Source organism: Gavialis gangeticus, unplaced genomic scaffold, assembly GCF_001723915.1.
Source record: "Gavialis gangeticus isolate Ggan-Ray unplaced genomic scaffold, GavGan_comp1, whole genome shotgun sequence".
Taxonomy (NCBI): domain Eukaryota; kingdom Metazoa; phylum Chordata; order Crocodylia; family Gavialidae; genus Gavialis; species Gavialis gangeticus.
Genome location: NW_017728995.1, coordinates 9,433,877 through 9,460,717, shown reverse-complemented (window position 1 = coordinate 9,460,717; position 26,841 = coordinate 9,433,877). Strand labels below are relative to the sequence as shown.

The 26,841-nt window shown below is 39.9% G+C and overlaps 1 protein-coding gene across 3 annotated transcripts in view; it reads right to left on the bottom strand.

Moving 5' to 3' along the window:
- Nucleotides 1-2,413: 2,413 nt before the first annotated feature.
- The window catches only part of SMC4 (structural maintenance of chromosomes 4), an 87,098-nt gene continuing 62,670 nt past the window's right edge, over nucleotides 2,414-26,841 (bottom strand). For all 3 annotated transcript variants that reach the window (XM_019503224.1, XM_019503226.1, XM_019503225.1), the window contains exons 11-24: nucleotides 25,743-25,976; nucleotides 23,877-24,062; nucleotides 19,438-19,599; nucleotides 18,710-18,935; nucleotides 18,514-18,593; nucleotides 14,542-14,694; nucleotides 14,258-14,384; nucleotides 12,266-12,455; nucleotides 11,171-11,315; nucleotides 10,231-10,404; nucleotides 8,693-8,875; nucleotides 7,282-7,514; nucleotides 6,072-6,255; nucleotides 2,414-2,995 (exon numbers count right to left, since the gene is read on the bottom strand). In XM_019503224.1, coding sequence (XP_019358769.1) covers nucleotides 2,819-2,995; nucleotides 6,072-6,255; nucleotides 7,282-7,514; nucleotides 8,693-8,875; nucleotides 10,231-10,404; nucleotides 11,171-11,315; nucleotides 12,266-12,455; nucleotides 14,258-14,384; nucleotides 14,542-14,694; nucleotides 18,514-18,593; nucleotides 18,710-18,935; nucleotides 19,438-19,599; nucleotides 23,877-24,062; nucleotides 25,743-25,976 — 2,454 coding nt within the window. In that variant the 3' untranslated portion in view covers nucleotides 2,414-2,818. The remainder of the gene's footprint in view (nucleotides 2,996-6,071; nucleotides 6,256-7,281; nucleotides 7,515-8,692; nucleotides 8,876-10,230; nucleotides 10,405-11,170; nucleotides 11,316-12,265; nucleotides 12,456-14,257; nucleotides 14,385-14,541; nucleotides 14,695-18,513; nucleotides 18,594-18,709; nucleotides 18,936-19,437; nucleotides 19,600-23,876; nucleotides 24,063-25,742; nucleotides 25,977-26,841) is intronic.

The following is a 26,841-nucleotide window of genomic DNA, read 5'->3' as shown; positions in this document are numbered from 1 at the left end:
GGGGTGTTTCTGGTCCCTGCTCAGGAAAAAGGAGGCAAAGAAATTGTTAAATGTTAGCCTTGTCGTCTGGTGTGACAACCAAATTTCCTAGCTTGTCCTGCAGCGGTCCCATGTTACCCAGAACCTTCTTTTTGCCCCATATATTTAAAAAAGGACTTCTTGTTGTCCTTGATCCAGGAAGCTAGTCCCAGTCCCATCTCCACCTTGGCCTTCTTCACTGCCCCCCTGCATCCCCCCACATCTGACTGTGAAACACCCTGACTGTGAAAAAGTTTTACCTAATGTTGAGCCTGAATCGATCTTCCAGGAGTTTGTGGCCATTACTTGTAGTTTTCCCCTCGGGTGCCATGGTGAACAGTTGCTCACCGAGCCCTTGATGTACACCCCTAGTATAGCAGTCAGCTGCTACCAGGTCCCTCCTCAGCCTTCTTTTCCTCAGGCTGAAGAGTCTCAGATCCCTCAGTCTATCTTTGTATGGCTTACCATGTAAGACTGATCACATAGGTGGCTCTTCTTTGGACTCTCTCAAGCTTGTCCACATCCCTGTTAAAGTGTGGTGCCCAGAACTGGATGCAGCATTCCAGCTGCGGGCTCACCAGTGCTGAGTAGAGCAGAAGAATCATCTTGGCTTTGCTGGAGATGCTTCGATTGATACATGCTAGAGTATTATTTGCCCATCTGGCTACAGCTGCTGGCTCATTTATACTGTGGTCTGTTATTACTCCAAGGTCCCTTTCATTCATGGTGCTAGTCAGTTTGGTGCCACAAGCCTGCAGGTGTGCTGGGGGGTTGCTCGTCCCGATATGGAACACTTTACATTTCTCAACATTGAACTTCATCAGGTTCCAATCCACCCAGCTTGCTGGCCTGTCTAGGTCCATATGTATCTGTAGACAATCTTCAAGCATGACCACTCCCCCATATTTGGTGTTGTCTGTGAACTTGGCCAGTGAGCTCTTCACCCCCACATCCAAATCATTAATGAAGACGTTGAAAAGTACTGGACCAAGCACTGAGCCCTGAGGGGTGCCTCTGTCCACTTCTCACGAGGACAACACAGAGCCATTCACTATGACCGTCTGGGTTTTATCTTGCAGCCAGTTTTTCACCCACCTGTCTTGGAGTTAAGCCCACAATCCTCCAATTTTCTCTTGCGGACATTGTGGGATACTAGATCGAAGGCCTTTTGGAAGTCTAGGTATACAATGTCAACCTGCTCTCTCGTGTCCAGGTGGCAAGTCACCTGGTCATAGAAGGAGATGAGGTTGGTAAGGCAAGACCTGCCTGCGACAAAGCCATGCTGGCTGTCATTCAGAACCTTACCTTCTGCAAGTTTATCACAAATAGACTCCTTGATTAACTTTTCTGGGATGTTCCCTAGGATGGAAGTTTGGCTTGTAGTTACCTCCTTTCTGCCATTCTTGTGGATGGGCACAACACTGGCCTGCTTCCAGTTGTCAGGGACTTCTCCAGAGTGCCAAGAGTTGTGGAAGAGTTTTGCCAGAGGTCCTGCAATGACTTCGGCCAACTCCTTCAGCACTTGGATGAAGATCCTCCGGTCCTGCTGACTTGCATACATCTAATTTTATTAACTGGTCATACACCAATTCTATGGCAATAGTAGGAAGGTGTTTATTCCTACTGTGCTCATCCTGTACTCTGCCTGGCATGGTTTTCCCTTCGTCCGGTGACAGACTGAGACAAAGTAGTCATTCAGGAATTCAGCTCTCTCCTAGGTACTGATAACCAGCTCTCCTGAGTTGTTGAGCAATAGCCCCACACTCCATCATGGGAGGTTTTTAAAATCCAGCTAGACAAGGCTTTGACTGGGATAATCTAATTGGGAATGGCCCTGCTTTGAGCAGGGGGATGAACTAGATAACCTCCTGAGGTCCCTTTCAACCTTAACTTTCTATGATTTTAAGTGCTTCTTTTCGGGAGGAAGCTGCTTTGAAGATGATGAACGGAACATGTCTGAACATGCAAGATCTTCAGGCCAGTAAACTTTCTTATTTCATACTTCCTTCTTAAGGACTCCTCATCTTCTCTGTCCATAGCTTTTGGGTAGACTTCTGCACTACTTAGTCTCATAAAAATGTTTGAGTGAAAAATATAGTTGTTACTTCATGGAACTATTGTATTTTTAATGCAGCTGTGGTATAAAATAATGGCTGAAACTGGTAGATCTTCCTTTTACAGTTTCACTTTTAAAATATCTCTAAGTGCATGAGCCATAGTGCAGCAACTGCATTGACTTCTTTTGTTCAGGGCCCCCAAACTTTGCTTTAATACAAGTATATATTTAAATATGCACATTCTTTTCTTTCCCACTTAGTAATAGCACCTGTATACATCACACTTCCATCAGTAAGGCTTATAATCACCTCTGCATGATAATATTTAAAAAAGGGAAAAACTTTAGCTTAATGTTTATTTTTAGTAAAAGACAATAAAAAGCAGATTCAAAAACTATAAACAGAACCTAAAACACTGATATGAAGCCCACTGAATGGAATTTTGAAGTGGAACTAAATATACTTTGGGGACCAGTTTTGTTGTGCTTAAGTTTATACAGATTTGAGTATCCATTAAAAAATTAAGTGTAGTAGACTATTGACCAAAAATAGATCTTATGCAAATTTTGGCTTATGTTCAAATACTGAAATAGATATCTACAAAGCTTTAGATAGATATAGATATCTACAAACAATTACAAAACATACATTTTTTTTCTATACAAAACAGGCAAAACAACAATTATACAATGAAAATATTCATTAGAAAGATTTCAGTTTCTTCTGGACAGGAAATGTTGCATTCAGCAGCATCCAACAGCACCAAGTTCAGCAAGTCCTTTAGATGCAATCACTTTTGGGTTTGTTGCAACACTTTTTGTTGTGTTGTATGTTTTATAAATTCCAATTAATCTATCTGCAATCTCGAACATATTATTTCGCAGAGAGATGATGATAAATTGTGCATTTTTTGTTTGCTCCTGAAATGGAAAACATTTGTGTTATTTAACATTATTTTAAGGTCCATACTCTTTTGTAGTGATATTATAGGAAATAAGTCTTATATTTACAACTGTACTTTAGAAAAGGACATCCTTTTAATAATTACGACTATTTAGCAATTTTTCAAGTGCTGACTGGCCAAAATTTCTATGGAGCTTGACAAAATTTGGACCTTGCAGGAAAGTAATCCCAATTCTGTAGGTACTTAAATACACAGGTCTTTTGCCCATATGAACAATTCCATTGAAGTTACTCTCATTTCTTCTGATTCCATAAGGCTTATTTATCATTGAGGATAGCTGTATTGGCTAGCAACAAGGCAAGCTGCCAAACTATCAGTTGGAATGGGTCAAACAGTGGTTCTCAACTTTCTTAGACTTGTCTCACCTCTCAGAAAAATGTCAGCTCTTAGTTTTCATGCATTTTTTTACTACAAAAAATGATAAAGCAATTCTATCATTGCACAGATCTCAACCCAACAGTTCAGAATGTTTTTTAATGCTGTGGATTCCTATCTGAAATCTCTGGCTACGTCCATATGGAGTAGGGGCACGCAGTTGCCACAGGGAAAAAAGCAGTGGCACGAATTTGTCTCACTTTTTTGCCCCAGCACACACCCCTGCATGTGGGGTTAGCACGCAGAAAAATGCTCTGGGTCAGGCAGGGGAGGCTGACTCTAGCACTGGGTTGGCCCTAGCAGCCTTACCTGGGGTCTTGGGGCTCCAGCAGCAGTGATCTGAGCATGCAGAACCTAGCTGGCAGCTGGAACACGGCTCTGGCCAGCCAGGCTCTGGTTTTAGGCTGCACATGCTGTTGCCACGTGTGCTTCCCCACTTTTTTCCGGTGCAGTTTTTTTTGACACTAGAATCTCCCTGTGTCAAAACCCAGCATGCTGCAAATCAGCAGTGTGGCAAATGCCTGCGTGTGAAGCACATGCAATTTGCAGCACTGCAGACGGGTCTGTGGTGCCACAAACAGTACGTGTGTGCTCGTCTGGATGTGCCCTCTGGGTTTACCTTGTGAATCATGTTGATACACCTAACAGTGCTAACACTGCATGGCACCCTTGCAAGGGTCTCCCAGGTACCCTGGTTGTGAATCAGAGAATTGTATTTTCCTAGATAGGAGGGAAGTGGGGTGGAACAAGGGGTCTTCTGCTATTACAGAATAAATATGCAGTGCAAAGTGAATGACAATGAATAGAACTTAAGGTTATATATATTTTGCTACACCTGAAGAGTTAAAATATAGTTAGTTAGTGGTAGAATAGCAGGTTCCACCAGGAGTCCAGGAGACATGGGCCATGAACCTGATGTAGCTATCTGTGCAGGGTTGGTCCAGCTGGGGCCTGGTGCAGCTGCGTGGGGCTTTGAAATTTGGTGGCAGGGAGCAATAACAGTGTTAATAGCCATCACTCCCCTACTGCCCAGTTTGCAGACCTGCAGGAAGACCCACAGACCAGATTGCAGGGTGCTATGGGCCAGATATGGTTGAGCCATGCCGTACTGGACAAACCACTACGAGTGACAGCTGACAGTCCATGAAAATGCAGTGAGTGGTGCATGCTGGTTGCACAAAAATGGAGAATTTAATAAAGTTAATCACAGAGGATATGGAGTTTGATTTGGTATGAAGTATTAGTGAAGGTGCTAAATTTTAATAATAATAAAACTAATTCAGCAAAAAGCTCTGTTATCCAGCATCCCCTGGGAATGGGGAATGCTGGTTAATCAAATGTGCACTGTGTGGTGCACTCCCTGGCATCAGTGTGCCAGGGGACAGGGAGCGGGGTCCCACGTAGGCTTTTTTGCCCCAGGCTGCAGGCCAAAGAATTGCAGAACTTGGCTCTTCGTGGCCAAACTGGAAGTGGGACTTCCGGTTTCACTTTTGCCACACCCCTCAGATGCTGGTTAGTGGAGCTTTCCAGCTGATAAAGTGCCGGATAACACAGCTTTTGCTGTAATAATAAATGAAAACAAGTTTCCCTGTCTCATCCAATTTTCTACACAGATTAGGACTAATTTTTCAACTTCAGTGGAAATTAATTTTGTTACACAAAACAAAACAGCATGCTGACATGCATGTTGGATGTAATCACAATTCCATGGTGGGATCCCTTTATTTTTAATCAAGCTGTGTGTGATCTTTTAATTAACTTCAAAAATATAATTATAGTGGAATTATCCATTTCTTATCCATGTGTTCACTATCTTGGTTTTAAAGCTCTTCTAGTATGTTTGTTAAATTTCAGAGAACCACATTTTCTGCTTCTGAATTATAACTAGAATAATTAATTACATTTGTGTTTTTTTGGTTATAAATCTTTAAGTGCAATTGATTATCTTGATTAATAAGAATTTAAGATAAAGCCTCAGAAAAGGTAGTTGCAAGAAATCAGATTAAAAAAAGAAATCAGAGGGTGAATCTAGGTCATCCCTTGTAGTTTAAAAGGGAAGCTCAGATTAATGTAATAAAATGAAAACATGAATATTTCCTCTTCGTCCTTAAAATGGTGGAATGACACAGTGGAACTCTTTTCTTTCTTTCTTGCCCATGGCAGGGGGTCAGACTTGATGATCTGCTCAGGTCCCTTCCGACTCTACCAACTATGAAACTCCAGACTCCATGACAGCATCCTGTTAGTCTAAGAGGCCAGGATTGGTGGAAGACTAACTGCAAGTATGGAATCTTTGGTAAGTGAACGTCTAAAAATTGCACAGGAAACTTAAGATCTTCCTTAAGACCTTTCTTAAGAATCTAGCAAACCCAAACCCTTTAAGTTAGAAGTTGTATTTCTCCAAAGGGCTCAGCATTGAACAGCTCAACAAGAACAGGGGACACTAAAAAGAGAACCCCCTTTTCAGCATCTGTCTTATTTAATTAGTGCTAAATAGAACTCAGAGTTTGCAAATTCTGAAAATTTTCATAAATACTTGAGCCTACACTGAAAATCTGTTAAATTTGGTACCGTAACCATAACTGTAAGAAATCAATTCTGGGAGATAAGTTATTTTGCTAACTGCTATTATCTAGTTCTACTAGAGAAGTACTTACATATATGTAAAATGCTACAATGGACACATTTTTGAAGTCGAGGGCTGCATCTATCTCATCCATGAAATAAAGTGGAGTTGGCTTGTAGTGATGGAGAGCAAAAACCAAAGCCAGGGAACTAAGGGTTTTCTCTCCTCCTGATAAGTTAAATATCTTCTTCCAACTTTTCTTTGGTGGTCGAACACTGAAAAAGATGGGAGAATTTGTAATTTCTGAATTTACTCTAATCAATAGTTATTAAAATGAAAATATTTTATTAATGTGTAAAATCTCCATGCCTCAAGAGATAATATTCAAATTATTGTAAGATAGATCCCCCTGATAGGAATCTCAATCTTTACAATTTTTACATGAATGCACTGTAATAATAATATAAGATGGTTATACAGCTACAGTCATTTGTGCCCTATAGAACAGAATCCATAGCATTACCCTTGTGTTGTTCAACACCAGGGTTGGGCCCACAACACATTTAGACTAGTGCAATCAGCCTTTTACATCAGCATAACCAAGGAATGGACAAAAGATGTGCAGCTATACACCAATGCAACTTACTTGAATGTGGTGCAGAATTATACTGGGAGAAATTGGGAGTAAAACCCATGTGTAAAGGCTGTGTGCTTGGGCCTGTTCCAAGGTAGTCATTTGTTATAGGCATATAGGCTGTTGCCTGCTCCCCACCACAGGAAGGGGATGGCGAACAGCTACCTTGGAATAATTGGTTGTCCATCCGCTTTGTATAAAAGTAATGTAAATTACCCTGGTGTAAATGTATTGTATGTCCAGCAGTCCCCAGCCTCACACAATGTGGTGGACTGACTTACGGAAAGGAAAGATATGTTATGAAGTTAGTCACTTTGTTCCCTTTATCCTGCAAATGGTGGAAACCAGACAGGTTGTTTATGGTCTGAATTTTCATCTCTCGTGATGCTAACCCAATGTATTTTTACAATTTTTTTTCTTGACCAAACATCTCTCTCCAAGCAAGTGTAAGTCTATTCATTTAGTTACAGTAAAATTCAACATTAGTTCAATTTTAATTTTGAAACAGTGCAGTAAAATACTTCTCTTGCTATTCATGCCATTACTAGCTAGAAAGAAAAGATCACCTGTTTCAAAAGAGATTTTCATTAATTTTTAAACATATAAACTATTAAGAAAGAATACCATGATTATAAATGACTTTTGCATGACCAAATGTTTGACCAACCTAAAAACAATTCCTTCTGAGAAAGGATCCAAACTGTCTACAAGCTCTAGTTCAGCATCTCCTCCTAAAGTAAGCATTTGGTAATTCTCCTTTAGTTTATTTGTTATTATATTAAATCCAGCCATAAACTCATTAAGTCTTTGTTTTCTAAGCTCTTCATAAGCTTGTCTAAAGTTGTCTCTCTCATTGGTAATTTCATCCAGCTCTGCCACGCGTTTCAGGTATAGTTCTTCCTACAGAGAAAATAAAACCCACAAACACAGTGGTCTGTAAAATTCAGTAGTTCTCAACCTTCTTACACTTGAGGCCCCCTTCCAAAACTTTTCAAAATGTAACAGCATCTCAGTAAAAAAAGCTAATATACATAAACTTTTTATAGACATGTACACAATTAATGTTAAATGACTAGATGATTATATTCATTCACCCCACTGCTACCAGTACTGCACTTTTCATTTTAGCTCTGATGTACCTCCTGAAAACAGAGGTTCACAGGGAAGTTTCACCCCCCCAGGTAGTTGCAGTATAACTGCCCTGTATGCCCATCTTGGCTTTTTGACAGGAGGATCAAATCCTGGAAGTGGTAAATGATGCAAGCTTGTGTAAATATAGCAGTACATCCCAGCATGTCAGGTAGGGCTAGGGTAGGTAGAAACAGGGAAGAGAGTACTATGGCAGGGGACATGTAATGAGGGAATACCAGGATAGATGCAAGTGTCAGATCACTCTTTGGTTGATCCAAATCAGCAGTGCTTCTATACATGCACTTTTTGCTTTCAAGTAGCAGAATGTGAGTTACAACCTCAACAGATGCTGTTGGCCAAAAATGATGATGTCTACGTTGAGTACTCTTAAGCATGAAATTCATGAGGACAGTTAAGTTGAAAAGTACTACACACTGGGTGCATCTACACATGCAATCAATTTGAAGAAATATACTCTGGCATGATATACTCCGGGGCATGTGCACCTGGGACCCACAGCATGTTAAGCTGAGTCAGAGCAGTGGGTCTGGGGGTCAGCCTGTCAGCCCAGGACTGCTCTGACCCAGCTCAACATGCTGCAGAGGGGCTGGCTGGGCACAAGGGTGCTTCAGTGCGGGGCAAGCTGGCAGGTAGAGCACCCTCGTGCCCTAGCGAGCCCCATCAGTGTCTACATGTGCGTTGCTGTGCACTAAAAAATTCTGCTGCAAGATAATACTTGTATTGACAAGTACTAACCTGAGGCAGAGTTTATTAGGTTACTGTGCCCTAGAAGGGGTGCACATATACACACTGAGACGTTTACTGTGGAGCTAATTAGGCAGCTTCGTAGTAAATGTTTTGTATAGACGTGCCCTTTGACAGATTAAGGAACAGATAATGAAGTCAAGCTGCTACAAGGTGAATGAAAACAATGTAAAAAGCCTTACCTTCGCATTATATTCTGCAATGGCGCCAAGATTTGGTTTCATTTCATGACACTGGGCCTCTAAAAGGGCTATTTGATTAATTATAATATCTGGATCTTTAATTGCTTCAAGCTCCTCTTGATTTAGAACTGGAAGTTCTTCAACTGGTTCTGCTTGTACATGGTGCAGTGATATTTTTGATATCTAAAAATCAATTTGTACAGTTACCCAACATGCTTATACTTGCCACCACTAGTTTTCAAATGAACCCTGAAAAGTAGCTTTACCAAGTTTTACATTAATTAAAAAATATAATCAAGTCCTTCACTCAGTATGCATTCATAGCCACCCAATTTTAAATAAAAATCTGCCCCACCTCAATCTTAAGGCCTGGTCCCAGTTCAGTTTACCTTCTTATGGAAAACATCTGAAAAAGCAGGCAGGCTTGTGCTTTGTCCATCACCCTTCCAACATGTGATGAAAGCTAAGACTGCATATCTTGCTCTTAAATTCTTCTCAAAACATTCATACAGAATTCTCAGAGACAGTGTCTTTGGGCCTCATGGGTAGCCATAATGAGTAAATGTGCACTCCCTTGGTGTTGATCAGATCATTCAGCATTTGAGCAACTATCTTTAGGGCTGCGTGCTTTCAGTTACCGAGGGCATAAGAACTTATTGTGCCTCAACTCATAAGGAGTGTTTGCATATCAACTAGGGGCGTGCAAAACGGGCTGTATTCGATTCAGATTCGGCCTGAATTGGGAAGTGATTCAAATCGTTGATTTGGATCACTGTCCCTGATTTTGATCTGGCTGAATCCAGATCTGAAGATTTGATGCCGATTTGGAGAATCAACAATCCAGCCATGGACACAGCTTTAAATGTTTTTTCTACATACCGCGAGGTACCAGGTATGGTTTGTGTGGGCCCCCCCCCGGCACTCCTGTGGGACGCTCCATCTGCCCCAGCATCTCAGCATTCACAAGCCACCTTCAGGTAGGTAGAAAAACCATTTAAAGCTGTGTTTGTGTCTGAATCGTCGAATCTTTCCAAATCGATTCGGGGAGATTAAAGGGTCTCCTGACTTGATTTGGAGATTCAGCCACTGAATCTGGCTAAATCTCTACCAAATGAAATCAGGGACCGAAGCTTCGCACAGCCCTAATGTCCACTCTTATCTGGACAAAGTGAAAGATGTATCAGAGAACTTATTTCATTGAGGGGTAAGCTGCTCCACCTAAACTCTCATTACGGGCTAAGAGTAGGGGCAGAAACTGTTACTGCATGGATGCTGATGCATAAACGCCTGCCTGCTGCTAACTGCAGGCTTACACACCCTGGAAATTGCTGAACCGGAAGGACAGGAAAACATGTAAATGTGAGTAGACTGACTTTCCACTCGCTCTCATCCATAGCCCTGTGACTGGTGTTGAGTGAGATGATGCAAGCCACAGCTTCATAACACAACAATCTGCAAGCACACAAACTATAATGGATTGGAGTTCCTATCCTATATTTTACTCATTAACAAATTATTTTAAACCAAACATTTCTTACCTCCTTTTGCCAATATTTTATCTTTGATTGATGCTCAGCAACATGACTGTCTATTTGTTCAATTTTAAGCCTTATACTAAGGGCCTCTTTCTGAAGAACATGTTCATCCTCTTGAATTGACTTCATTGTTTGAAGTAGATTACGATGCTGCTCCTGAACCTCTGGTAATGACTCCTAAGCAGAGACACCAAAATATTTAAAAAGTTGAAATTCAAACTTGTTTGGGAAAAGCTTGCACTTATAGTACTGCAATTAAAAATATATATTGTTTCTAGAGTTACAAATGAATGCCAGTTAAAATGAATATACAACAAAGAATCATTTTTGCTTAGTGTTTGTATTTAACTTCCTGAATCTAAATGATAGCACTCCATACATTTTACAACTATGTTAGAAATCTTTGTTTCTATTAGCAGAGCTGAGTTATATACATGCTGCACAGGTATGCTTTGGAATAAAGGCAGGTGCAAGGAAGGCTTCCAAGAACCTTCACACCTCAGGCTGCCTGGTACTTCTTCCATGATCCTTGACTATTGTCCAGCTAAGGTAGGGTTGCAGTAGGACACTCACTAAGGTCTAACACTACATGACTTCCCTCTTCTTTCTGGAAGAGTCAAGATGACAAGACAGAAGCAGCATTACTCTGGGGTATGGAAAAAAGAACAAATCTTAAATCTTTTTTAAAAGGGCCAAATCTGAAGCTTAACAATTCTCAGAGTTATCCTTTTTATGGAACACTTCTTAGAAGCCTTGCAAACCCTCTGGTTTTGCTAGACTTTTGGATGTCAAATGTTAACAAAATACCATTAAAGCTTAGGAAAGGCTGCTTGTCACAAAATGCTTTTAAGGGTATAGCTTCTTATAATTTTATAAGCAGAGCTCATGAATAACTCTTACAAACTATGTTCTCTCCAAAGAGGTACACAGATATTACACATACTTCAGCTTGTTTGCAGTCGTTCATAACTTCAGTAGCTTTTTCTTCCAGTGTCGTCAGCATTTTTGTTAGGTCATCTATTTCCTTTTCATTATCTCCAATTTCTGTCTCAGTGCGAAGAACAGACTCCTCAGATTTTTTCAGATTTCTGAATAAGTAGGTATTCAAGATATTTGTATATTCATGTAAGTACAACATGGATCTAGAAAAGCATAACTGGTCTTTTTTGCAAAGAAAATAAGCTATAATCTGATAATCAGCAAATAAGTAATACAATCCCTTACTTAGAGATCTACTTAAAGCACATGGAGGCAAAGTAAAAATCATCAGCTGCTTGCAGCACTCCCCACTCCCCCGTTAGCCCAGGCATCCCCGCCCTTTGTTGCTGATTGGCTGAGGGCTGCCCCTCATGTGGCTCAACCCCTTCACTGATTGGCTCAGAGGGGCGGGACCACCCAAAAAGCAGCCCTGCTTTTGATCAATCAGTGGTGGAAGGAGGTGGCTGCCATCTTGGCTGCTTCCATTCATGCCAGCAGCTACCGCCCTGGGAGGCTGGGCATCTGCAGCAGCTGGCTCCCACTGGGAAGACAGCTTTTGTTTTTGGCAAGTTTCTTCCCCCCAGCAATTCCATAGAATATTGTGAGGAATGCCAGTTTTCATGGTGACTGTGGAAACAAATTTAAAAATTAAACCCATCTGCAATGCAACTATGTTTTTGCATTCTACTTAAATTAAGATTCTGATGCATAAATTTATGATTAAGTTGAAAACCAGAAATTTGATTCTAAATGATACTAAAATGGTTGATATGTAGTCACTGGTAGTTTGCTTTAATGCCTACATTTTCTCAAGTGTCGTATAAGCCTATTTATCAGTTAAGGCAATAATTTTTAATCTCATCTACCATAATACATTTCATATTGTAAAACAGAAGCTGTATGAGCCCACCCCAGGTCATATCTAGTCATAAATAAAGGTGATGAAAAATGGTAGTTTGATAAATTATTAGTAAAGATATATGTCAATACAATGATCATGATCAAAACACTAATTACAATCCTAGGTTCTTAAATTGGAGCACATAAATGTTTACTATACCTGTCTGCAGTCTTGATTGCCACCTGGGCTTTAGTAACAGCAGAAGTATACTTATCTATTTCCTTGTTTATCTTATCAAGTTTGTCTTGCTGAGCTTTAAGTTTATTATTATTGATTTCAATTATGAGATTATGTAATCTTTTAACTTCACTTTCTACTTTACCAGCCTTTCCAGCAACACATTCATAATCTGTCAAAAAAAAGTTTGAGTGAAAGAGAAGATCAGACAAAATAGCTAGTTCTTAATTACAGTCTCCAAGCAAAATTTAATCATAGGACTTCTGAATGCTAAGAACATAAGTAGGTACCATACTGTCTGACCAATGATCAATCTAGCCCAGTATCCCATCTCCACACAGGAGTGTATGATTTAAAGGAAGAACACTGAAACGAGTATATCTAGAATGATTTATTCCCTGTTCATTTCCTCTCTGGCATGATGATGATCTTTTGGGTTAAGTGATTTTTCAGGAACTTAAAACAGCATGGAATAGGTACCTAATTAAAAAAGCCCAGGTGTCAAACTCTATTTTTAGGTCAACAAGCTTTTAAAAATTTTAACCTACTTCTACAAACTTTTAACTATTACTTTTATAATTAGTAGTTAACTTTTGAAAGTGATAATTAGAACTCTCTTTTTCTAAAGGAAAAAAAATAGTTACTTTTGTAAGAAACCAGAGACAAATTTTACATCTACATTAGATCAAACAAATTAACTTGGGCTGCTGACAGAAGTTCAGTTAAAGGCCTGATAAGGTAAGATGCATGATCCCAACAACAGCACCTCCTGCCATGCCGTATGTGCACAGTAGGAAGTGCAACTGTCAGACTTGGGCTCAAGTCCTAAACATGCCTTACTACCAGTACAGGGAGTCAGTGAGTTGATGGGCACTTCCAGCCCTGGGAATACACTGAAACCCTTCAAGACTGATTAGCTGACTTGCACTCCCAGCCCTGGTAACAAACTGAACATGGGAGCAGTGGTGTAAGGCACAATGGGAACCAGCCATAAAGTTACCATGCATTTTGTGCAATAATGTTATGGTTATTGCACCAGTAATTGCATGAGCGTGTGGCCGGATTGCTACTTAAGATGTGATTAACTACTTAATCACATTTTCAGTATAATGTCTGCCAGGGGCTTTAGAGATGGTCAATCTCTAAACAATCCCTTTAGAAATCCCTAAAGCAGGAACAGACTTCTTGAAGCAGCAAACTGCCTAGAACTCTTTTAATGAAGTTTTCTCCCTCTGCCCACAGGGGTTCATAATAATGAGGTAGCACTGTGTTTCAACCTATAAATTTTGGTTTAACATTGACATTTTATTATTTTTTATATGTTCTTAGAGTAAACAGGGCTATACTAGAACACATGGGATTGATACAGTACCAACAGTAAAGAATGTAATAAATATTTTTTCCAATTTAGTTTTAAATAGATATTCTGACTCCTGACATTGCTTACTTTGTAGAAAGCTCTTGTTTGAATTGCTGCAGTGTGTAGTGTCAACTGCAAAGTGTCATGCAATAAGCAAACTAGAGTAGTGCTAAACCAAAATCAAAACAGATACACTTTTGTTGGAGTATCTCTCCCATTAATAAACCCCAGAATTGTTAATAAATATAAATGAAAACAAAAAATGTTGGTTAAGCAAAATTACATTTCCTTAAGACCCCCTTTGCAGTAAAGTCATTAAGATGATTCATCCAATACAGATTTACTAATATTCAAAAAGCAAGTTTTAGCCTAAATGAAACATGAACCTGGACTACTGACAATAATGAGAAAAGGACCACCTAAAAACGTATCCCCTTGGAATATAAGAAGGCACTTCATTAGAAAAAAAAATATATACCCAAACTGATCAAGCTGTAATACTCACCCCAATTCGTGATTGATAATGAATGTCACCATAAGTTGCATCTCTAACCAAATAACCCGAATCCAAAAGAGCAAAAACGCCCCCCAACCCCAAAACCACTATGACATACCTTTTTTGAAGGCATTAAGATTTTTTTCCAGGTCTTTCTGTTTGTTTTTGTCAGGAGCAGCAGCAATTACATTAGCCTCAAGTTCTTTAAGTTGGTCTTTTAAGAGAACTTCTTGTTCTGATAAACTCTACAGAACAGAAGATTCTGTTAGGATACTAAACTTTTCATATTTTGAAGGGTAAGGGGCTATTACACTTAAGAGTATGTTGGGGAAGCAAATTTCTACCATTCCCATGGAGAGGCCATGCAGCTTAGTAATAAAGTAAAGTAATACATTTGCTTACCTGTATGCTGGCTGTATACTTTTCTAAAGTGCTTCTCATTTCTTGAACACTTTGATGCAATTTTCTTATAGCATCTTCAAGCTCTACTTTCTCTTCCTGGTAGCACACTGCTTTTTTTGAATCATTTTGCAGCTGCAATTCCATTTTATTCACCTACACAAATATTAGATTTAAATATCAGTTCATCTGGCACCATACTTTTAAATCACACTTTACAATAGAACAAGACTTGTTTCATACTCCAGAACAGCTAATGATTTCTGAAACAAAAAAAAAAAAAAAACTGAAGAGACACTTACAATATCAATTCAAGGAAGAAAGAACAAGATAAGCTGCATTTACTTTAAAGTAAAGAGGTTTAAGCGGATTTAATTAAATCTGGGGCATAGATGATCTTTATTTGCACATGATCTTAGTCCCACCTTATTCTGGTTTATCCTAAATTTGATCAGGAACAGATTTAAGCTAAGTCAAAGAAAGCAATCAATCATGCAGAGGTATAACTGGAAAAAAAATAATGCAAATAAAACAATGCATTTCAAGTAGAAGTTTTTTAGCCCAAGGACTTTTTTTCTAATTAAAGAAATAGGAAATGTAGAGACAAAGGCAAAAATTTGAAGACAGCGCCAAAAGTTTAGTTTGAGGAAGAGACAGCATAATAAAAAGGAATCAATAAAGGACAATGATGATAAAGGATTCTGAAAAAGTAGGTATAGCGTTTTGGTTGTAAGATGCACATAGATAACATTTCTACCACGACGTTTACGGTAAAAACATAGTTGAAGATTTTGTGAATACGTGTTTCAATCCCAACCTCTATCCTTGCTTTCTGCTATTTAGGATTCTAAACTATTAAGAGATCTGAGGAACAGTTGAAACTGCTCTGCCCTTACAACCTTTGCTGTGAAGGCTGAGGCACAAGGACAAAATGGCATATGCCAAAACAGGAAGCCACACAGACTCAAAAGAATTGAAGTTAGTATATGTTTCTCTCTTTTTTTCTTGAACATCAACATAGGTCTTCATGTGACTGATAAACAGTGTCTTGTCTGAAAGAGAATCCTGGCTGCCCCTAAATAATTATTTACCATTTTGGTATTTAATACGGTAGGAGATCAAGGACACAAGATTTAGTACAAGGGAGTTAACTCCACTTAGCTACCTAACAAAGTTCAAATATAAGAATGCTCTTGAAACCTATAGAAGGTCCAGACTATACTCTAGTTGTGGACTCAGCTTTAATATTTGGAGCTATAATAAGATTGGTATACACTGGAAAATGTATTTTGATATTCCCTGGGAGGAAAACCTTGAAACCAAGATGCTCCAGGGACAGCAATAAAAGGGTAATAACCTGAAAGGATGCGTCTAGCAACATAACAGAACTCTTGAAATCCCTGAAGCGGTATGGAATTTTTTTCCTAGGAGGAATATGGTTTTCAAATAAAACATAAATTTGGATCTTTCAAACAAGTCTGACAACTTTGGGAATTAACTTGGGATGAGGTCTTAACACCATCTCATTTGTCAACTGTTGTGTAAGGAGTGAGTTTGTAGTGGTTGTTATGGTGATGCAAGGCTGTCAAGAACAAAACGGTAAAGTACATTCAAGGAAGCAGGGCCCTGTAAAGTATGAAAGTACAATATGAGATGCTACATTACAGGGTGGGTATTTTTGCTAACGTGTTAGTATAAGCACATCTTAAAAACCTCATCATCATGGGGTGATGAACTGAATGCAACTGCAGTGACATACCAAGAATGATGTAAATTGGACTTCAATGCAATTGAATGAAAATAGATTGTAGTTAAAGATTTTTAAGGGGCCTCCAGTAGGTCAAAGCATTTTGAGTGGCCCAAATAAAAGTCTTTTGTTTAGAAGAGTAAATTTTCTTTAGGAAAAACTTTCTACTTTGTACTAGGAACCCTTGTACTTATAAGGAGTCTTTCAGGGTAGCACTCCACCAGCCATCATTTACACTGTCACATTTTATGACTGGAAGAAGTTTGGCTGAAGTACCTGACCTCCTGGTTCTAATATCAAGTATGGTACTGTCTGGGAAACACATGAGAGCCTTAATAACCAGTAAGATTTGTTGGAAAGAACTGGCTCAATTAATATGGGGCTATAAAAATTAGAATATTTGTATTTTGCTTTGATTCTGCATATTACTTTTGGAATTAAGGGACCATCACAAGTGCATATATATGAGAACTTGATTCTATCATATGGAAAAGGAATCTTGCAGTTTTTCCCAGGCTGGTGCCTCTCTTAGAACAAAAGTTTTATTTTATAATGGTTACATGTTGATAATGAGATTTCTCAATGGTGAAATATTAGTTTGATGGATGCCTTCAGATATCATTCCTGGTTGGCAATGGACTGTCTATTCAGGAAGTATGTTAGACTACTAATGATTTGTGAAAGTAAGGATCTAGGCTAAGAAACTTGACAGGATAAAGTTAAGGAGCCATAAGGAAAGAGGTTTTCTAAACAGACATATCAGATAATTCAAGAACCTTGCAAAAATAGGATGATGCTTGAAGAACCTGAGGGTAATGGACATACTTCGTTTCTTTAAAAGGGGAGGTGGGGTGTGCTAAAAGTAACTATTATGTCTACATGATCCTGAAGCAATAGAAGTGAACTAAATCACGCTAACTTTGATCCTGGATGAAGCAATTTTGCTAAACTTCTATTTGTGTTCTTAGTTTGAGATAGAAAATTGTTATGTCTGTCTACACCCTGAGACTCCTGTGAGTGATTGAGATCTACATTAATCGTACCTAGGCTTTGCTGGAGTAACTTTTATGTTCTGAGATTTATCTCCATGTAAGTTTCCAAAGTTCAGGGGTGAGAGGCATGGGTTGTATGTATACATGTGCACCCAGATGAAGATAACGGGCCAACCTAAAGAAAAAGGGCTAGATCTGCAGGCTACAGTGCAGAGAACTCTCAGTTCTGGACTCTCCATTTCTAAACGAGTTAGCTTGTGGAGTCGAGCAAAGCACAGTCCCAGTAGCTATATTTGAGTATGGATGAAGGGAATGAAACAGGAGGTTGGGCAGACAGACTGGAGAACCTGGGTTATGATAGCAAATGTTCACAAGCGTCTCCAAGGCCTATCCATGATTCTATTCCTTTTCTCCCCCTGCTTAAACTAAAATCTAGCTTGCACTGGCAACAACTGAAGCTTGGAGGAGGAATTCCTTTTATCTGTTCAAGTGTTTTAATTCTAGGAATTGACACATTTATTTTAGACTACCCCTGTCTGGTCAGGAAGACTAGCATCTCTTTCTGACCGAAGGTAAGTGCTGAAAAATAGCAAGAATGATCTAAAATTGAAATGAAAGGGATTTTCATTTTAAAGAAAATGCCGGTTATTTTACGTCAAGAAAAACAGTGTACACATGTTTTAAAGAGTAGAGCCAAATTTTTCCATCCACCAAAAAATCTTGTAGGGACTTCACAAATTTTTTTTTAAAAGTTCCCATCTTGGCTGCTCAGCTGACAGCTCTGCTAAGCAACAGTTCAATATTTTCAGTCCTTTCCTTGTTTTAGTTCTTTCCTTTAGTCAGCTCTTTACATATCCAGTATGGGGACAACATTCTGGGTCTAAGAAATATCAACCTATTCTAAGGCAGAGGATATTACACATACAAATGTACATTAAAATCATAACAACCCATATTAGTTGTGTAAGAATAGAATAAAAGATAACAAAATGCTTTATAAATGTTAGTGTACACTACAAAGCAATCAGTGCAATTTGAAATATTTCAGTATCAGCTGTATCTATTGAACTCAGTGTTTTCCAGAGGTTGTATGTTACCAGAGATGTTACTTACCAATGTTGATTTGCTTCTGCATAGTATTTACATATGAACCATAAAAAAAAAAAAAAAAATCAGAAAAAAATATAGTAAATAAGTTTCACAAGAAATACTATTTCTACTTATATTAGAACTAACCTCCTCTTCTGAAATTTCAACCATGACTGAGGATCCCATTCTCCCCTTCAGTACTTTACCTCCACCACCAGTCATTGTTCCTAAAGTGAAATGGGTAAAGATATTAGAATGATAAATTGATTTGATACCCCCTTAAAAAAAAAAAAAAAAAAAAAAAAAAAAAATCAAGAACAAATACTTTTATATTTTTAAATACCTGACTGTTCTATGATTTGTCCTTGCAAAGTTACTACTCTCCATCTTTTATTTTTTTGAAATGCTACTCTGGTGGCCTGTTCCAAGTTGTTGGCTACTAAAGTGTTACGTAATGCAAAATAAAAGGCTGGGAGAATCTTCTCATCTTTTACTTCCACTAAGTCAAATAGACGAGGAATATTTTCAGGAGTCTGGATTTTACTCATATGTTGTGTCCATTCTGACATCTATATGGAAAATAAAAATGTACAGTAAGTTAAAACACCAATTATTCAGTTTAAAATAAATAAGATGCCTTTGAATGTATTTTTCCAGTAGTTTTCTGGCATTATACAGCTGCTGCAATGATTCTCCCATTGCAAATAGGCAATAACTGATATTAAAGGAGTGCTCTTATTTTCAGAATAAAAATGTCCAAGAAATAACTACGTAAGTACTAATATTTGTGTTAAACTATGAACAAATTCAGCTTCAAGTTATTTGTATAAGTACACAAAAACATTTATTGTACATCACAGTGAAGATTTTTTTCCAGATAGAAATCACTAGGGAGGGTAAATTTTGTGAAACAGAGATTCTCTATGCTGTTGAAAGTCCTAAAGCTCTGATATCGAATAGAAAAAAAAAATCTAGCTTTACTCAACCTATGGGTTATGATGGTGATAAAGTACATTCTGTAACACAAGAAGAGTCAATAGTATGAGTTATCTCTAGAATACTAATACTTACTTTGTTCAAGGCTATAAATGTAGCAACTCCAATCCCTTGCCTTTTCAAGAAATTCACACATTCCTGAGCTGTATCTATTGTATCAACAACAATGTAGTCTAAGGCACCACAAGATGATGAAATAGCAATATCATACTTCTCATCAATAGCTCCCAAGTCTCCCTAGTAATTGACAAAGGACAAAAACATTTTGATCAGCATGGTAGTTGACAGTAACATATTACCACCTTTTTGTTTTAGTAAAAAAAGACAAAAGAAATTTATTAATCCAACCCAAGGTTCATAAATGTATAGATGAGTGGCAACTGAATGATTCTTGCGTTAAAAGCAATAAATATTATCAAATTAAAATAGCTACACAAATTCAGATACTTAGACTAACATTTTAGTGAGTCAAAATGGCCTGCTGGACAAAGATCTATGTTCTGTTCTTGGCTCTGTCACTGCCCTCCCTGGTAAACTTGGGCAAACCACTTTACCATGCTACATTTCAATTTCTCTATCTATAAAATGAAGCTTTATGATACAGGCCCTTCTTTGTAAAGCACAATAAAATTTACAAATAAAAAGATCTATAAGATTTTTATACTATTGAATCAGCTCTATCATTCATTCTCTGTGGCCTTGAAAATTATTTAACTCACAGTTACTTAACCTCTGCCCCACTTTTCCCATTTCTGAAATGCACATAAATGTTTTTTTATTTGGGGGAGAGGAGTTGTGAGAATTCTCTCTCTATAGTAGTTCAAATATAGCATTATACATGTGCTAATAGTAAATGTGTTACCCAACTTTTTACCCTGCATTTGACTACTGTGAAATGGTATATTCAACTCCAGTTACCAGGTGTTTCCAATTTTAGCCCATTTTTTGCAGTACCCTCTATTTTGGTTTGAAGGGTTGCACTAGTGGTCCTGCCCACTAATTTCAGTCCTGCCTTTTAGAGGATACCCTTTTGGAACTGTCCAACTTCTCTGAGAAAAGTGTTCAGTCAAATTTTGTTTTATAATCACCAACATAATAGTATACAGTTACAATGTACTATTTGAGCACTGTTTCCCTTCCCCCAATTCTGTAATACCAGTCTAAGTGGCTAGTTTTCATAATTTTGAACCTTTATCACTCAGAAAACTCTGTTCTTAGTGAAGCTCTGTGTTCTATAACACAAGTAGGGCCTGGTTTAAATCACAATTTTGCATTTTTTGTGGAAACCCCCCACAAAATTAGGCATTTTCATGAAAAATGTTGATTTGCAACTAAATGCCACAATATGGACTTTTGCTGAGAGTTCCTCAGCAAGCAGCCATATTGTGGCATTTTGCTGCAACAAGATGGCTGCCATAGGCAGCAGCAAAAGCCTAGCAGCCCAGAGTGGGGAAAACTGGGATGAGGTGGGGTGGGGCAAGAACACATGCACACAGGAGCAAACAGCCCTGCCCCTACCCAGTGCCAGGGCCATATGGCATGGCAGCTTCCAGGCACCCCCAACCCCTAGTTTTCCTGCCTGGAGGAGCAAACAGTGCATCCCCTACCAATCCCCAAGCTCTCTCCTCCCCCTGTCCCTTCTGCAAATCTCTTCCCTGTGAGCTTTTCAGCAGTGATCAGAGGCCTAAGGAACAAGACCTCTGCTGCTGCAATTAAACCTGGCCCTAAGCCTGTCCCTCAGGCACTTAGGGGATGTGGAGGGCGCACCATGATCTGGGCGCAAAACAAGGCTCCTCCCTACTACCATCAGGCCACGATATCAGTGAGCTGCACCAGCAATTTAAGTCAGGCCTCTAGACATAAGTATCCTTTGCCTACTGAACCAGCTATAGCATCTCCCTTTGTTTTGATAGGTAGATAAGAGAGAAATGCTTAATAGAAAATAGTAGAGGTGCACTGATACATCAGTCATATATTGGATCAGCACTGATAACAGGAAAATTAACATTATTGGCAATCAGCTTTTTTTGGCTGATAATGTCACCAATAAATGCCGTATGCACATGGCCAGGAATGCAGCCTGGGAGCTTAAGAGAACAGTGTCTTGCCAGTAGTAAGTTTATGGGGGAGGAAGGGGCATGGGGGGTCCCAGATTGAGGCCCCAACAGAGAGGAAGGGAGTGGGGCTGAGGCAGGGGCTGCTCAGCCAGGGTGATGAATGTGACGCCGGGGCTGGGAGCAGAGACATAGCTGAGCACGCCCGGGGTGGGGGGGCGTGGACACGGGACAGACAACAGGCAGCAGCTCCCTGCTGCTGCACATACCTCTGAGGGAGGCATGGGGGGCACATACCCACCCAGATTTATGGTAGGGCGAGGACAGGCTGCCCACTGTGGGCTTTGTGCCAGAGGTTATGCCAGCCTCTTCCTCTTTGGGGCGGGGAAGGGTTGGGAGTAGGAAAGGCCAGATGTGCAGGGCAGGCGGTGGCAGTGCTGGGAGGTGTGGCTACAGGGAATTTTGGGATGGCTATAGCCCTCCAAACTTCCCCAGTGCTGCCCCTGCTCGACCACCAGGGTTCCCAAGGGAAAGGTAGCAGAGTGGAGTGCTCTGACCAAGGTCAGTGCTAGGGACAGGCTATAGCCACCCCAAAATTCCCTGTAGCCCCAATGTAGCCACCCCTTCCAGCACTGTTACCATCCTCCTGGCACAGCTGAGCCCACCCCATCCCTGCCCGCTCCAAGCACAGCCCGTCCAGCTCCCCTGCTGGGAAAAGGCTGACACAGCCCCTGGCTCTAGGCCCACAGCAGGCAGCCTGCCTCTATCCTGCACACAAATCTGGGGGAGCATGCCCCTATGCCTCCCCCAGGGGACTGCACAGCAGTGGGGAGCCCCCCCACCCTGTACCAACTGCCTGCAGCTCTGTCCCACTCCCAGCCCCGGGGTCACATTCATTGCCCTGGCTGGGAAGCACCTGCTCCTGGCCCCACTCCCTCACTTACCATGGGGCTTTGATCTGCCCCCCCCAGTGCTCCTTCCCCTCCAGAAACTTACTATCAGGAGGCTGGTCTCCAAGCTGCCAGGCTGCATTCCTGTAAATTGGCTATTGGATTGGCATCAGCCAATATGGCTGACTAACAATTGGCTATCGATATTGGGCAAGAAAATCTTTATCAGTGCACACCTAGAAAACAGGCACAAAAACAGTTACTGTGTAGTAGTCTTCTAGATCACACTACATTTAAAGAGAGATGTGATGCTCAACACTGCATTTTAACAGTTTCCAGGTGTTTCTACCTAAGATATAGCTATTACATGAGATTATCTGGGTCAAATCTGTTATTTTTTCCTTGTGATGCAAGAAAAGACCAGCAGCACACTCACCTAGGCATTCCTCCAACATGGAAGAGTCATGATGGCCAGAGGTAACCAAGACACTGACTGTACAGTCTTTACTGCACAGTTGCGATACTGACTGCACAGTAGCCCAAGACTACTACTCAATAGTGTCTGATCATGTTTTCTGCCATGTGATGGTATTGTGCAGTAGTCATGGGCAACTGTGGTCAGCCTCTCGTGTAGATGTGGCCACTGACTACGCTCACTGAATCTCAACAAGCCCCAATCTAAATCCTGTTAAGGCAGCAAGGGGATGTGACAAGGCTACAGTGATTCTAGCAATTCTAGGCTTACATATGTTCCCCAAGACAGCTTCTCTCAACCTGTGGGTCCAGACCCAAAAGTGGGTTGCAACAATGTATGAAAAGACCGTGAACAAACTTTAAAACTGGATTTTCCTTTAAAAGGAGGAAAATGTGGGAAACCACAGCTTTTCCCTTGTAGGCTGGCAGAGTTCCAGCCTGTAAGGGGCTGGTTGAGACCCCCTGTGCCCTGCACACTGGGGGGCGGGAGCCTGGGTGCTGTGAGTAGCAGGTCAGCAGTGAGGGGTATTGGGTGGGGAATGGCCATTGATGTTTACAAGTGGGTCCTGGTACAAAAAAGGTTGAGAACCACCGACGACTGGCTTTGGGCAACGCAGCCCATAAATTGTTTTAATTTATGCTGGGCAAGTGCATATTGGTCCAGAAGCATCGAGTAGTTGTAAACTGCTTCCTGACAGTTCCTCAGCCACCTGTCTTGAGTGGATTTTGGCACCAGAACAAATTGTGGCAATTCTAGATCAGTGTTTCTCAACCTGTGGGCTGCGACCCAAAAGTGGGTCACAAGAAAGTATGAAAGGGTCGCAAACAAATTTTAAAAATGGATTCTCCTTTAAAAGGAGAAAAACATGGAAAACCCATGGCTTTTGCCTTGCAGCCTGTCAGAGTTCCAGCCTGCAAGGGGATGCTTGGGGGTTCCCATGCTCCATACACTGGGACTGGGGGGCACTGGGTCAAGATTGGCCAATGTTTACAAACGGGTCCTGGTACAAAAAAGGTTCAGACCCACTTGACTAGATGACCTCCTGAGGTCCCTTCCAATCTTAATTTTCTATGATTTGAAATTCTTAAAATTTACCAATCTCCCATATATTCCAGGAATTTTTCCAGATTTCTTCTGCTGAAGTAGAGCATCAAGAACTCTTCCTCTACTGCGACTGACTGCCAAAGAACTTTTTGCTTCTTCTACTTTTTGACGTTGAACCCGAACAAGATTTTTAATGTCCAACTCCTGTCTTCCAAGTTGTTCAAGCTTACATTCTTTCTAACAATGTAAACAAAGTCAACAAAAATATTTATTTCATAGTGTGAGAAGCAACATATTATTTGAAGTCTAGATATTCTTAAGACAATGACTTATCAAAATGAAGTGAAAAACATGCAAACGAACTTCTTTTGTGAGCTTTACACTTTGATAGATCATAATACAGGAACCTAAGCATTTAGAATTTTTTTTAAGTTGTCTAAGGGAGATGGACAACCAGGTCCTTAGAGAATCACAGCCTTATTCAGAATAAAAAGAAAAATGTAATATATGGAATTAAAAGTTACAAATATTTTTACATTATAACTTTCTAATTTTTAACTGTACAGTCCTTAAATTAATTCCCTTGTATAGATATTCCTATTACTTAATCTTAGCATTTTTTCAATTTCACCTACTTGCATAGTATTATACATCAATACACGGCTGTCCAATGTTGGGGCACCTGCGGGCCACATTTATGGCTAGAGCTGAAAAGTCTGATGATGGTGTCAGCAGAGGCAGAGAAAGTAAGAGATTTTGGTTTCATCTGAGTTCCCAAGTCACTCATAGCTATGAAATGTGTCAGCACTAGTGGAAACTTAAGATGTGTCTAAACCAAGAGTGGCTGGAGCAAGCTTATCATGCTGTGAAGGCAAAGCTGAGGAATGCTTAAGGTACTTGTTTCTGGGTTTTGTTAGGACAGCTGCCATGGAACTGAAAGCTGGTTCTGGAGTTTCTCTTGGGAACTGCCAAGCTCCAACAAGATCCACTTGAGCCTAAGAAGTCTTGGGACGTGAAAAGGTTAAGGACATGGTGACATTTTCATAAGGAGATTTTCCATGGAATAGAGATCTCTCTCTGCACTCTGTGGAGGCATTTTCCAGTACAGAAAATGCTGGTGGTATCCTTGAAGATGATTTAAGCACTCTCATACATCAAGAGATCAGTGGAGTCTGAGAGTGGGATCAGAGATCGATGCCACAGTCTTGCTTCAGGTATGAATTTGGAACCTGGCCTCTTGCTCCTTTCTGACCCAGGAAGTAAGAGATTTACACAGGGAGCATTTCCTAGTAATTAAACTTGCAGGCAATATAGGAACTTGACATGCCCATCTGTCATGGGTCTGAGGTTGTCACAAATTGGTCACAGCTTTAAATACCAGAGATTTGAGGAAAGTCATGATGATGGACAACAAAGAAAACCAAAAGGAAAAGATGTTAGGCAAACTCGGGTCTTGTCAGTCAGGATGCTGACTGATGCATCTTCTATGATGAGGCCCAGTCACACTAAGTAAAGTGAGAGAATACCCAAGAACTGTATGATGATAATGATCATCATCACCATCATAATGAAACTATATTCAAATATCAAGGGTAAAACATAAAATTTGAAACCCTTTGCCTTTAGCTTCAAGAATTTCAGGTCAGAGTAGATCATGGTTGACAATTAGCACAATGCTAGCCAAGCAATTGAGAGGAATGCTCAAGTGAAGGCAGAGGTGTGAAGCTACCGAATTGAACAGGTGATTAAATGGGTATGTGGAATAGAGATCTACCAATTATGGATGGACCTACTCTTGTTTTTCAGAGTAGAACTACACTTCATGTGCAGTATGACTACATTAAAGGAACAAAAAAAAGCTCCTGAATGAATGGTTTTTAAAACATGAAATATTAAAAAAAAAACTTATGGTCTAACCTCCTTTAGCTCCCGTTCAGCTTGAGGTAATTTTGTGTCAAGCTCTTTGATAGTAGATATCCTTTCTTTTAGAGTTCCGGAAGTAGTCATTAGTACCTCTTTTGCTTTATTTAACTGAGAGACAGCAGTATTATGGCGGCTGAGGTAGATATCCAGTTCTGACTGAGCTACATCCATCTTTGAACGGGCTTCATTCACAGTTTTATTGAATTCCATAAGTTCTTTTTCTTTGACCTATAGAAATGGGTAATATATTACACTCAGAATAATTACAATAATACACTCTTGGGATGACTGAACATGCAAATATATTCTAAACATATTTGAATTAGCAGACAGAGAAAGAAGAGCAGGGGTGATATGCTCATCTCCCAGATAGGAAGAGATACCATAGCAAAGTGAAGTAAAGATGTGGTATGTTTCAATTAAATAAGGCAATTTGAGAATATGGATTTAGAAACAACTTTGTCATTTACTCAACTGGCAAAAAGAAGCTAGAAGCTCTTCCAGAACTAAGCAGAACTGAAGGAGCTGGATATGCAGGATCCAAAAAACAAGAATGTATCAATATTACAAAGCAAAGTCAGCTTCACACAGATTATGTTTTAAGGATTGACAAGTTTTAAACAAAAATGACTACAGTAAATAGCTTGCATTTTGTATAAATTAGGAGTAAAAAACTGAACAAAGTCATCCAAAAAATCTTAAAACATTTTCTGTGGGAAAATGTAGGTTTATTGATGTCTAAAATTTGTGGCAATGTATGAATTTTAAGGCTTTTGCTGATGGTAGAAAGTAAGGCAGTATCCATTCCTATAACACTTTTTTCTTTCTTTCTTTTTTTTATTTTTATTTTTAATATATAGAGATGCACTGACACATTAGTCCCATATCTTGATTTGCACCAATATAAAGAAAATTTTCAGTATCGGCAATCGGCTTTTTTTGGCTGTGTAGCCGATAATGTTGCTGAAAAATGCTGCGTGCAGCAGCAGCACAGCATGCAGGTGGCCAGAAGCGCAGCCCAGCAGTGTAGAGAGCAGCTGGGTCCAGCTGGTAAGTCTGTTGTAACGGAAGTGGGGGGGGGGGGGGGGGGGGG